The sequence below is a fragment of the Trichosurus vulpecula genome, chromosome 2 (genome assembly GCF_011100635.1).
Source record: "Trichosurus vulpecula isolate mTriVul1 chromosome 2, mTriVul1.pri, whole genome shotgun sequence".
Taxonomy (NCBI): Eukaryota; Metazoa; Chordata; class Mammalia; order Diprotodontia; family Phalangeridae; genus Trichosurus; species Trichosurus vulpecula.
Genome location: NC_050574.1, coordinates 188459581 through 188472132, shown reverse-complemented (window position 1 = coordinate 188472132; position 12552 = coordinate 188459581). Strand labels below are relative to the sequence as shown.

The window sequence follows — 12552 nt, the reverse complement described above, 5'->3', positions numbered from 1 at the left end:
AACAAATTTTGTTAAATTATTAAATGCACAAGCCTCACTTGATACAGCAATCAATTTAACAAAAAGTGTGTTTTATTTTACTATTGTTCATTCTGCTACACTATAATAAACTATTTCTTTCCCAGGGTTCTGATAGAGTGGAAAGGTAGAACAGATGGACAAGTGGGTAATATGATAAGGGTACCGGCATACCCAAACAGTAATTAGCCCAGGCGGAAATGGGAAGAGCAATTTGAGATAAACAGCACTGTGGGGAAGGGAGACTTCGGTTAGGTATGTATTAATATAGTTAGTTAAGGGATGGAGGCCTTCATCGAAATGAGGTTACACAGAGGACAAGAAGAATGCAAAATGGCCAGGATCTCGGGGACAGTTGCAAAAAAAGACATAAATACAGATACATACTCTAAGACTACTGGCTGAAGGAACTAGGGACATTTAGCCTGAAAAAGAGAAAACTAACATAAGATATAATGGCTATTTTCAAATGAGAGGCCTTTCACATGAAAAAAAAAGGCTTAGCTTTGATCTGCTTGGTCCCAAAGGGTAGAACTAGGACCCATGGGTAGAAGTATTGGGAGGCTGATTTTTAGCTTGATAGAAAGAAAAAGCTCCTATTGCAGCTGTTAGTAAGTAAAATGGGCTGTTGTATAAAGTAGTGACTTTCTAATCACTGAAGGTCATCAAGAGGAGATGTAAAAGACAGGATTCATGCTTCTGTTGGGGGTGAAATGACCTCCTGGGGCCCTATGAACTCTGCAATTCTAAGAGTAAATTCTGCAGCATTTATCCTCTCACTACTTTCAGAATACAAATATTTCACCCTAACTAGTAACTCAACATCCAAAATATCAAACAGATTTCACAAAGCTGCTAATTTTTACAAAGATGGTATACACTGGAGCAGGGGTGAGGAACCTGCGGCCTCAAGGCCACGTGTGGCCCTCTAGGTCCTCAAGTGCAGCCCTTTGACTGAACAAATCCTTTTCTTTTGTGAACTTCTGTGAAGTTTGGATTCAACCAAAGGGCTACACTTGAGGACCTAGAGGACTACATGTGGCCTCGAAGCTGCAGGTTCCCCACTCCTGCACTGGAGCATTTCTCTGAACCCTGACTCTACACTGTAGTAATATGTGAGTTAACTCTAACTGAACTGACTATAATTCAAATTTAATGAAATAATTCTGATTTTTCACTATCTGCTAGAATAGAATTCTACCTAGAGGTTTTTTTTTTTCTTTCTATGAATGAGTTTTCTTTTTAGGGGGAATCATAAAGTCACAGTTCTAGAACTGGAAGGTGCCTCAAAGGTCATCAATTGGGAGGTTTTGTTTTTTTTTTTTACAACCTATACATAGAGGTTAACACTGAACTAACATCACTAAGACATTCAAATGTCTTGAGATGCTTTCCTCATTATGTAATGATAGTCTATTTATACCTTCTCACCTGGTACCCTTGTTACCAACAGCAGACATTTGGACGACACGGCTAGAATTATTAGTTCAATATATGACCGTACAACAAAGCAAAACTAACTGAATTATGCCAGATCAACTAGTGACATTGGTTAGCTATATTAGCATTGTTCACAAGCCAAGTGGACTAATATACACAATATTAACTAAACCTTCACCTTACCTTTAGGAGACAGCTCCTTAGTAAAAAGCAAAATATAAGAAGACTCAATTTAGCTAGCTAGATTGATTGGCTAGATTTTCCCTTCTAAGGAATATGCAAATCTTTAGTTTTTTACTAAGTGTGGCTTCTTTAATGCAGATTTTCCTTTTTTTTTTTGGCAGGGAAATTGGGGTTAAGTGACTCGCCCAAGGTCACACAGCTAGTAAATGTGTCAAGTGCCTGAGGCCGGATTTGAACTCAGGTCCTCCTGACTCCAGGGCTAGTGCTCTACTCACTGTGCCACCTAGCTGCCCCTAATGCAGGTTTTTAATAGATTTTATTTATATTCTGTTTTTACATTGCCCAAATTTCCTCTTATATGCCTTCCCTTCACCTTCCCAGAAAACTACCCCTCATAACAAAGGCATTTAAAAAATAATAATAGGAAAAAGATTTTTTAAAGTCAGCAAAATTGATTAACATACCAAAAAAAAAAAATTTGCCATTATATGTAAGGTTCCACATTCATGGACAGAGCATGCTGGCAAAATGTTTAACCACCAGCTTCTCAAAAAAAAAAAAAAAACCACACTACACTTTTTAAGCCAAATCTGCATTAATTTTTTTCCACCACTTCTGAAGTCTAAAAAACCAACAAAACAATAAATCAAGCCCTGATTTATAGTGTTTGTTGATCTCTATGGTATAAATGCTCTCACTAAGGAATTCATAGAGGTGATAAAAGCTGGTTCCAGTACATTCCTGCACATGGATAGCAACCTCTCCAAAGGTAAGGGGATGGTGTCCTCTCATATCTCTTCTTTGGGGCCATAATACAGATTTAAAGTTAAAAAAAAGTTTATGTTATGAAGCAAGATTTCAAATACCATCTGATCTAGTTATGTTCAGGTACACAAATGCTTAAAAAATGCAAGACTTTGAGGTTTCAGCTTCATAAACGTTTCAAAGGACAATTTTACAGCTACCTAAATCAGTACTTAAATCAACCTCAGAAATGAAAAAAGGTCCACCACATTACTAGAATGTAAGCCTCCTGAGGGCAAGGACTGATTCACTTTTGCATTTGTATCTCCAGTGCCTAGACATAGTGCCTGGAAGATAGCTGGCACCTAATAATGCTTGTTCATTTAAGTGTTAATCTGGCTGAAGTCACACTTTGCCGGATCAGTTAATTTTGCTCTGTTTCATGACACAGTGGATGGGGGCTGGACATGAAGTGGAAGCTTTAGGTTCAAATGCAGTCTCTGACACTGACTACCTATGTAAACCATGGGGAGGCAAGTCACTTATGCTGAGCCTGTTTCCTCATACCTATAGCTCATACTTCACAGGGCTGAGGCTTGGTTTATGCAGAGAACTCTGCAAACTTTAAAGTGTGATATAAATGTCAGTTAATTTTTTAAAATTCCATTCATATCTTAATCACCTATAAAGATGAAGAGCAACTGTTAACAAACTCTTCATTCTGCATTTGCTTGATAACAGCAAAAGCTACTCTGTTTGCTTTCTCTTTTCCAAGCTAACTAACTACAAGTCTTTAAAAGTTTCCTTATAGGCACTATTTTCTATCACTTTAATAATGCTTGCTTTCTGTTCTTCAATTTTCTCTTTATCCTTTAAAGAATGTAAAGACCAAACTTAGGCATGATATTCTATAAAAAGAGAGTGACCTAAGGTAAAGGAAAGATTTCCCAGTTATATAATTTCTCGGCATGCTATAATTCTGCAAGTGCATGCCAATACCATTTTTAGTTTGTGAAATGACTTAAGACAATTCTGCCTTTGTTAACAAAGAGACCATGGCCCAATAGTACACTGCATCAGAAATTTCATTACTTGGAAGTAGAAACAATATAGAAGGTACAACAAGGATGAAAATGTGAAAAATGCCAGGTGAAAAATGCTATTAAATAAGTTCCATCTGGGAAGCCTTGAAGCAAGGAGTGAAGAAGGGAGCTGTTAAAATTAAGAGAAAGGGAGCGGTAAACCTAACCTTAGCATGACTGGGGAAATTCTGGAGGGAGGAAGCCTCAGAAGGATACATGTGAATAATGACTGAACATATTCCTAAACCCACCCACTCACATCTTCCTCCCTCCATCTGCTCCCAGTGATAGGCCTCTAGCACCAGAGTTGAACCAGCCTTGTCTTGCCCAAGAGAACAAGAAGCCCTCTAGGATGGTAAAGATAAAATCACTTTTTCCCGACTGCAACCTGGGAATACATCCAAAAGGACTAAATCATAACTGTGGTCAAGACTGACTTCAGTATGTGTATGTCTTCAGGGATTAGTTTAATATCATAATGTAACATGATTTCAAGACTTTGCTTCCCTTATCCACTTAAAAACAACAATTCTGTTTACCAATGCCCAAAAATTCTTTAATGGGGATATAAACTTTCATTCTAAGGGTAGAAATCAAATTTTAAGCCTCATAATGCCTAGCTGAAGTAATATATTGACTTCAATATTCTTATAAAAAGACTAACCAACCAACTAATAAATAAATGATTGCCATACAATACTTTCCTATTTTGATAGGAAAGAGGAATAGAAAATAGGAGGACACCGGTCACTAGCTAAGAGAAGAAAAGCAATAAGACTATAAAGGAGAAGTTAGAGAGTCTAACAATAAACTTCAAAGTCTTCTCAATTCTTCCTAGGGTGAACTCTATACCTCTGATGTCAAGGATCTAGAGAATCTGGGCAATATAATATTTTGCTGTATACACGCAAACAGCAAAAGCAATAAAATTATGTAAGATGACACACTGCTTTATGTGACTCAGAAAGATTCTGTTGTGGTTTTTCTTTTATTAAAACACTGTCAACTTTTAAGAAAGGATCTTTATTTTCATAGTATTCTTAATTGAGGTATCACTATTTCAAAACTTACTGTGTTTGTGGTTCATAGGGACTTCCTCATCTCCTACAATACTGTGCACTTAGACTTTTATCAATTCTATGTCTAAGTAGTTTTCAACAATAAAATGCAGTACTTTATACTCTAACGTCTTCTCATTTCTGAAAAATCTTTTCTTTTTGTTTTGTTTTTTAGGGTTTTTTGTTAGGTTCCTTTCTGTTGTTAGGTTTTTTTATTAGGTCTTTGAAGACTCCTCCTGGCTAACAGGTTGGTTTGAGTTTTTTAGTATTATTTTTAGACTGTTCAGCCCTCCTATTTATTTTCAGATCTCCAAACCCCAACTTTTTGAGCAACATTGTGCTGAAGTCTACAGGAGATAAAGCAGATCAAATTAAATATGTGTGAATAGCATGCTCCCTAGCAATGCTAAGGTATTCTTTCAAGAAATCTGAAATATTATGCAAGTTTTAAAACCATGATTCAGGGAGACCATCTCCTAAAAATGTATTAAGGAAATTTTCAAACGATTAAAAAAAAAACCAACATAAGACCCTACTAAAGTTCCTACAGCCATACTTTTTACAAACTCACTTACCAATACACCTCTTTCATCTTCAAAACTCAGTCCAGAACTAATCTCCTCATGAATCTCTCCAAATAGGATTTCTATTACTTTTCTATTTGATACTCACTTAGCACTCATTTGCACCTATAAGTATTTTTATAGTCTTTCTACTGGTGTTCCCAAGTTCCTTTAAGGATAGAAATCAAGTTGCTATTTTCTGGAAATCTAATAAAACTATTTGTAATAAATATACTAAATTGATTTCACTAGTCACTTTTCCTAGTTGTATTTATCATACAAAGAAGGTAAATTAGTTTGGTGTGATTCTCTCCTCAAACTAAGCAGAATGACTGATCTCCATGCACTTTATAACCTTTTAGATGAATGAAATCTGACTCCTTAATGTCTTCAATTTAGAGACTAAAGAATAAGGGATCAGGAACAGGTATCATTGTATTTGCCCTTTTCCAATCTTCAGGGACTTCTGTTTACTCACCACTTATAGTTAATAGCTCTATAATAATTAGATGCCATAAATCCATCATAATTCAAAGTATTACTTTCTTAAGAATAGGTCCCTATTCTAATTTGGCTTCCCACTCTCATGTAAGTGATATTTGCCAAGCTTAACTAATCACTATTACACATAGGTGGAAAAATAAAACGATTATCAGGCTATGGAAATATGCTAATTGATTGCTCTCTTCTGCTTTACATAAGTGAAGAGGCTAGCATGGACAGAGGAAGAATGCTTAACCTGGAACTCAGGTGACCTGAATTCAAATGCTAGGTTTTCCTTTGAGACCCTGGATCTCCCTTTCAATTTCTTCATCTGTAAACTAAACCAGGTGGATAAGATGATCTCTTTCAACTATAATCCTAGAAAGCTAAGAATGTTTTCAGGGGATTTTTTTAGTGAACTGTACCTCAAAATTATTTTTAAAATCACGGAAGTGAGGTAAAGCCTGGAGCTGTGACTCTCAGGTAAGGAAATTCCACCTTTGGATACAGGTCAGCACCTTCTCTTCTATTTATAATCTTAGTTACCTAGAGCACCGAGAGGTTCATGACTTGCCCAGGGACACATAGTGTATTACTGCCAGTAGTAGGACTCAAATCCAGGTATTCCTGACTTTGACGATAGGTATCTACTGTATCATGCTGTCTCTTATTTATAACTTTTAAAAAGCAACCTATTCTTAAAACAATTATGGCATTTCCTTTTACTTTTCCTTGGCAATCAGTCATGTTTCCCACTTTTCTGGGGAATTTTTTCTTTTTAGCTTCTGCACAGTTTTGATACCTTGTCATATTCTACTACCCACTAATAAACCTCAGACACCAAGTGTCACTGAGGAATAAGTCTATCAGAAAATTAAGTATTTCAAAATATGTATGGATTTTGCCTTTTTAATACCAAACTTTATTGTGATCAATTTGGGTAGATTTTTAAAAATATTAATTTTAACCTGAACTTTAAACAACAAAACCAAATACATGTATAAATCAATTTTTAACATGAATTTCACCACAGACAGCTATAACAAGCATTCAGTTATTACCTTCTAAGTCTCCTTTGATCGTGTTTCCCCACTGACCCCAGGACTCAATCATTTATTTGCTGATCTCCTGGTTCTGTTTTTATTTCACAATACTTCATATATCTTTCTACATTGTTTTATATTCTTCATATAAAGTTGTCTATGTAAATTACTTTTCTGTCATCTTAAACAAAGTAAGATGGAATTCAAACTTTTTCTTGGTAACTGAACGTTGTCATTAAGTACATCAAATATGGGGCAGCTAGGTGGAGTAGAACACCAGCCCTTAAGTCAGGAGGACCTGAGTTCAAATTCGACCTCAGACACTTGACACACTTACTAGCTGTGTGACCTTGGGCAAGTCACTTAACCACAACTGCCCTGCCTTCCCCCCTCAAAAACAAAAAGTACATCAAATATATATAGTGCCCTAATAAAAATGATGCCCTGAGGTTCCACTGAGATATGTAAGACTATCTGTAACTAATACTAAGTAGTCCTAGACTGTGTTTGTCTTATTCCTTGTTTGATTCTTATAGCTTCTCTGTCTGTGCTTGCTGAGCTGTTTGCTGCTACTTCTCATGCTTTTCAGTGGGTCTGTTTGTAGGCAATGTCTTTTTCCTTCTATCCTACTTTTATCAGCTAGTGAAGAAAACCCATAACCACACATTAAACTGTGGGTCAGGTCTACAGTAAAGAGGCTCTAACTGCAAAGCTCTCCTTTAAGTAATATGCCTCCAGTTTTAGGGCATGAATTCTGAGCCACCTAGTATTTGAGGTACTCAGCAGCTTTTGTTTTACTTTCTGGTACTTGGCTCTTTTTTTAATTAACAAATAAAGCTGCCAGCGAACTACTCTGGAAAAGTAAGGTGTCTCTGTGATTTGTGTCTATGGAATGAAGAAAAAGAACCTCAAAGAAGGCTAGGTGATCTAGATTTTCTAGCCATGAGACAGATTATAGGCATATCAAAAAAATCTGCTTTTCTGAAGTTAAAATTATCCTGCATACTTTTTCCTTCTCCTGGCATCCTGATCCAAACAGTCATTTCCAAATACATTTCTAGCCATTTATACATCTCAAATATTAATGAGAACAAAACCAAAATGCCAGCCTACTCTACAATGATTCATTCTTTTACTAACAATATTGAAGTTTTTACTGAAAATCCAACATGGAAAAAATAATAAAATCTTTGACTTCTATTTTCCAAAAAAATTGTAACATTTCCAAATAATGAGCAACAAATCTAGTGCTTTTATTTTAAAATTTAAATAATCTTAGTTCTAAAATAATTTTAAATGGCTTAAAAACACAATGTTATTATATACACTTAAAGATACAAAAATTTTAAGTTCTCTTTGTGGTGTAATAGTTGCTGTTCAGTAGTTTCAGGAGTTTAAGTTAAAAATAGCATATTTGAAGCACGAACAAAGCAAGACAGTCATTAAACATGGTTAAAAGAAGATACTCAGAAAAGCTCGTATTAATAGAAAAGTCATTCCAGTATGACAAATCATGTACTAAACTGAAGAACAGAGCATATGTTAAAATAAACAAAATGGCAAGAATTTTGTCCCAACATACCATAGTTTATCTATTCCATGTACAGAGATCAAAGTAAACTCCACACACAGAAAAGATGTGAATGTAAAGGCAAAGGGAGCAACAACGCATCCCATAAAGCATCTTTCTCTATTTTAAAGTAAAGCTAATGAGCCCAACCTGACCAAATATTTACAAGATATTTTAATTCTTCAATCATTTTACATCAAAATCTAAAAGAAACCTACCTTCCTCCTCTGAGAGATGCTGAGGGCACCAAAGTCATTAAACAAAGATGAACCAGGTGAACCTAAAGGATCTGGAAGGTAAGTAACAATAAAGTTTCTACCTTATCACCTTACACAACAATGTATCCCTAAATTTTTCAAAAAGCAAATATCTATCATAGCAAAAAAAAAAAAGACACTCATAACCAAAACCATACAAATTAAGTTTTATAATTTAATATACTGTGCTAGTTCTAAATTGAATTAATTAAATCACTGTTTAGTCTAATACTTAGTAACAATTACATTACTATGCATATATGTACATATATGTATTCAGGGCTTAAAGAAACATCAGATACATAACTGACTTCAAAGATAAATGCTTGTAGAAACATTTATTTGTGGGGAAAAATCGTTGTACCTACAGTAGGCAAAGGTTTTTGTCATTTTAGCCAAATGACACGACAAGTATATTGAAAAAAAAGGAAGGAATAATGCTGATAAACGTAGAAGGAACAAAGATAATTTTGATGGCTAAACAAATTTTAACCGTCAATTACGAGTCAATTAATGACTGTGCCATTTAATGCCAGGCTATATTTTTCTGAAACTCCATACTATTTTGACTATATCTTTTACATAAGCTAATCTATATTTTCCTATATTTTACAATCATCATACATTTGATTTCCATACCAAGAAAGTAAGAACTGAGCCAACTAAATGGACAAACATAAGATAATTGGAAATAGACCTAAAACTGAAAGGGACCTTCAACCTCCTCATTTTTATAGATGAAGAAACTTGGGCCTCGAGAGTATGAGCAACTTACCCAAAGTCACAGAGGCAGTCAGTGATAGTCAGAGGCAAGATTTAAACTCAAATTCTCATCACTCCAGAATCAGTGCTCTACTCACTATTATCACACTACCTCCTCTCTACATCAAAATCCAGATGTTTCAAAGCACTGGTCAAATAAAATCATGAAACTTTCCTGGTAAAAAATTTTAATGCTCTGTGGCCGAATGTTACCAAAAAAAGTAACTCAAAAGTATATTACAATTTTCAATAATCTGTTTCATAAAATTAAATGTATATCAAAACCTATTTACCTACTGATTTATATTATACTGTTGTCTTCATTTGTGATTTATTAATCTTCAGTAACCAATAGCCTAACACTTATGTTTCTCTGTCCTATCACCTTTTTAATTAAGGAATTTGTAAATGAATATTTAGATTTGCATATCTGAATCCTTTAAAATAAAATTACTCCATTTAGCTGTTTAATGAGTTAATTTTTTTAACAGGGCATATTTTAATTACTAATTGCTACTATTATTATTAGCTTACTAGTGTAAAATAGTTAGTAATACAAAACAGGAGGAAAAACCCAAACAGATTACCCTATAGGCACCAAAAATAAAAAAGAGAAATATACAATATAGCACTACCAGTTTATATTTAAAATAAAATCACCTCAAAAACTGGTGAGATTATTCCATTTCATGCTACCACATGTTTTCAATATTTCAGAGTTACAACCTAGTGACCAGTGCATCTTATTCAATATTTAATGGGGTTATTTTTCTATTTGAAATGGGAAAAAAAAGTTTAAATTTAAAAATCCTATCAGGTGTTTGGCTTTAGAATTATAATTCAAAGCAATTTTTTAAAAAGTCCTGAATTATACAACACGGAAAATACTGGAAAAAGTTAATATAAGGATTTCTATCCTTTTTTGCTGACTTAGCAACACAGCATAAGAATTTATAGGTTAGTAGTGTTGAAGCTATTTGAACATCCTTTAAAAAGTTTCAGTTCTTACCATGGCTGGCATATGGCTTGGCACTGTCATTAAGAAGGCTTGGGGAACTGCTGCTATTAGTCATCCTCTGAAAAATAACAGATACAGGGCTTTATAAAGGTAAGGGTGTAGGACTGAAGAACAGGGATATAAGAAAGTTATAAAAAGCTAACTGAATCAGTGACAGTCAATAATATATTCAGTAAAAGTACACAGGTTATTTTTCATCACAAAACAAAGACATGGAACTTATAATTTTCCACAATTCATATTCACATCTGCCATTGTTTATCATAATGCAAGTGAAGAGCTAATGAATACCTGAAAAAAAAACAACAATCCTGTTTTTGTTTTTCCATCTTTGTCCAAGTAATCAGACAATTGTTTCGGCTTACTGAGCTTTCATCCTCCCACCACTTATTTACAGGCCCATGGGATCCAAAGTATGAATTAAAGCCTTACAGAACTTCTGAGTTGAAAGGGAACTCAGCCATCCATTCCACAATGTACTGAACACAATCCTCACTGTAACACTCAACAAGTGGTCATTCAGTTCCTGCCTGAAGACCTCTAAGGAGAGAGAACTCACCCCTCAAGGCAACCTAATGCACCTTTAAACAGCCCTGTTAGGAAACTTTTCTTGACATCATGCCTAAATGAGCTTCTGTGCCTATGTGCCTCTTTCTACCCTTGATTCTTAGTTCTACCCTCCAAGGCTAAACAGGACAAGACTAATAATCTCTCTTCCACATAAGGGTGTCTCAAACACTGAAAATAACTTTTATGTTCCCCAAGTCATCTTGTCTACAGGCTAAACATCCCCAGTTCCTTCAATTGAGCCTCATATATGGACATATGTCATAATGTGAATAGGGAGATCTATTCACTGTTCATCATCTACCCAGCACCTCTTCACATGATATATTGCCTATAAATTATCTAGCACCTATTTCTACAGAGTTCTTCACTAGCAAGTGATTCATTCCACAGAGAGGCGTAACATCATACATTCTGCTGCGCTGTGAATGACTACAAGCCTCTGCTTGTCCTTCCCACTATGCTGTGTATGCACATTCTGATGTGTATAGATCACTGTAAATGGCACTACAGAGTTATGCCTTCATTCTAAGGCTAACCATTCTAAAGGCTAAATCTCCCTCATAAATGTACATAAAGAAATGTTATCATCCCCTCCCTCTCAAAATAACGTTTACTTTCCCAAAGTCTCAAACTAACTAGGTTACATCAATGAAGCAATTCAAGAAAGCATGCCAGCAACATCTTTACTATGATAATTGTTTTCAGATTAAGAACTGTGGAACATCATTTCGAAATGATTCCAGATTTTTTCAGACTAAATATGGTCATAATCTACCTAATCTAAAATAATATAAGAAATATTTCCTACAAATCCTCCCCAAAATGTGATAAATGAAAAAAAAAAATAAAACACCTCAAAATATTTCAAAGATATAAACACTACCTACTGACTGTCAAGCATTACCTATTAATGAGGACTCAGCTAGTAATTTCCTCCAATAACTGGTAGATACATCTATTTTGGAACTTTAGGTCAAGACTTTTGATTACTTGTACATTTTGGGTTTTTTTTTTTGAGGGGGAAAGGCAAGGCAATTGGGTTTAAGTGCCTTACCCAAGGTCACACAGCTAGTAAGTGTGTCAAGTGTCTGAGGACAGATCTGCACTCTGGTCCTCCTGACTCGAGGGCCAGTGCTGTACTCACTGTGCCACCTAGCTACCCTACTTGTACATTTTAAGAGGACTTAGATTTTTATTTAACTCAGCAGCACTTTATTAGCAACTGAGATAATAGATGTCAATAACCTGCTGTCTTATAAGCCCATGATATTGTTTAAGATAGAAAGTGAAAAGCATATAAAAACCACTATTCCATACTAATTGCATGGGGGAAGTAAGGAGCAGGATGGTGAGAATCAATATTTTATTTTTTGAAAGAAATGTAATCATTTTAAAATACATTTAGTAACCTAAACTAGGTTAGTAGAAAGCCTTGAGAACTTAAATATTAATTTTAAAATCAAATGAACAACTGTATATAGATGCTTCAAAAATGAGTGCTTGACAAGGTCTGAGCATAAGAAACACTTAAGCACGCCTACCATCTTGTTTACAGAGGCACTCACTGTGCCATAATATAAAGAAAAGTGGATCTGCAGTCAGATGACCAGGATTCAAATCCTAGCTCTGAAGTGTGTGATTTTTGGTTCAGTCTCTTAACCTTTATGGGTCTAGGCTCTTTCATCTGTAAAATGAAGGGTTAAACTAGAAAATCTCTAACGTGACTTCCAGCCCTATTCTATGATCCTATGTCCCTCAATT

General features: G+C 35.0%; 1 protein-coding gene across 1 annotated transcript in view; it reads right to left on the bottom strand.

Moving 5' to 3' along the window:
- PAN3 (poly(A) specific ribonuclease subunit PAN3) overlaps positions 1–12552 on the bottom strand; it is a 146267-nt gene that overhangs the window by 112687 nt on the left and 21028 nt on the right. Inside the window, exons 3-4 of the mRNA XM_036744623.1 lie at positions 10213–10279; positions 8403–8473 (exon numbers count right to left, since the gene is read on the bottom strand). Of these exons, the coding sequence (XP_036600518.1) occupies positions 8403–8473; positions 10213–10279 (138 nt within the window). The remainder of the gene's footprint in view (positions 1–8402; positions 8474–10212; positions 10280–12552) is intronic.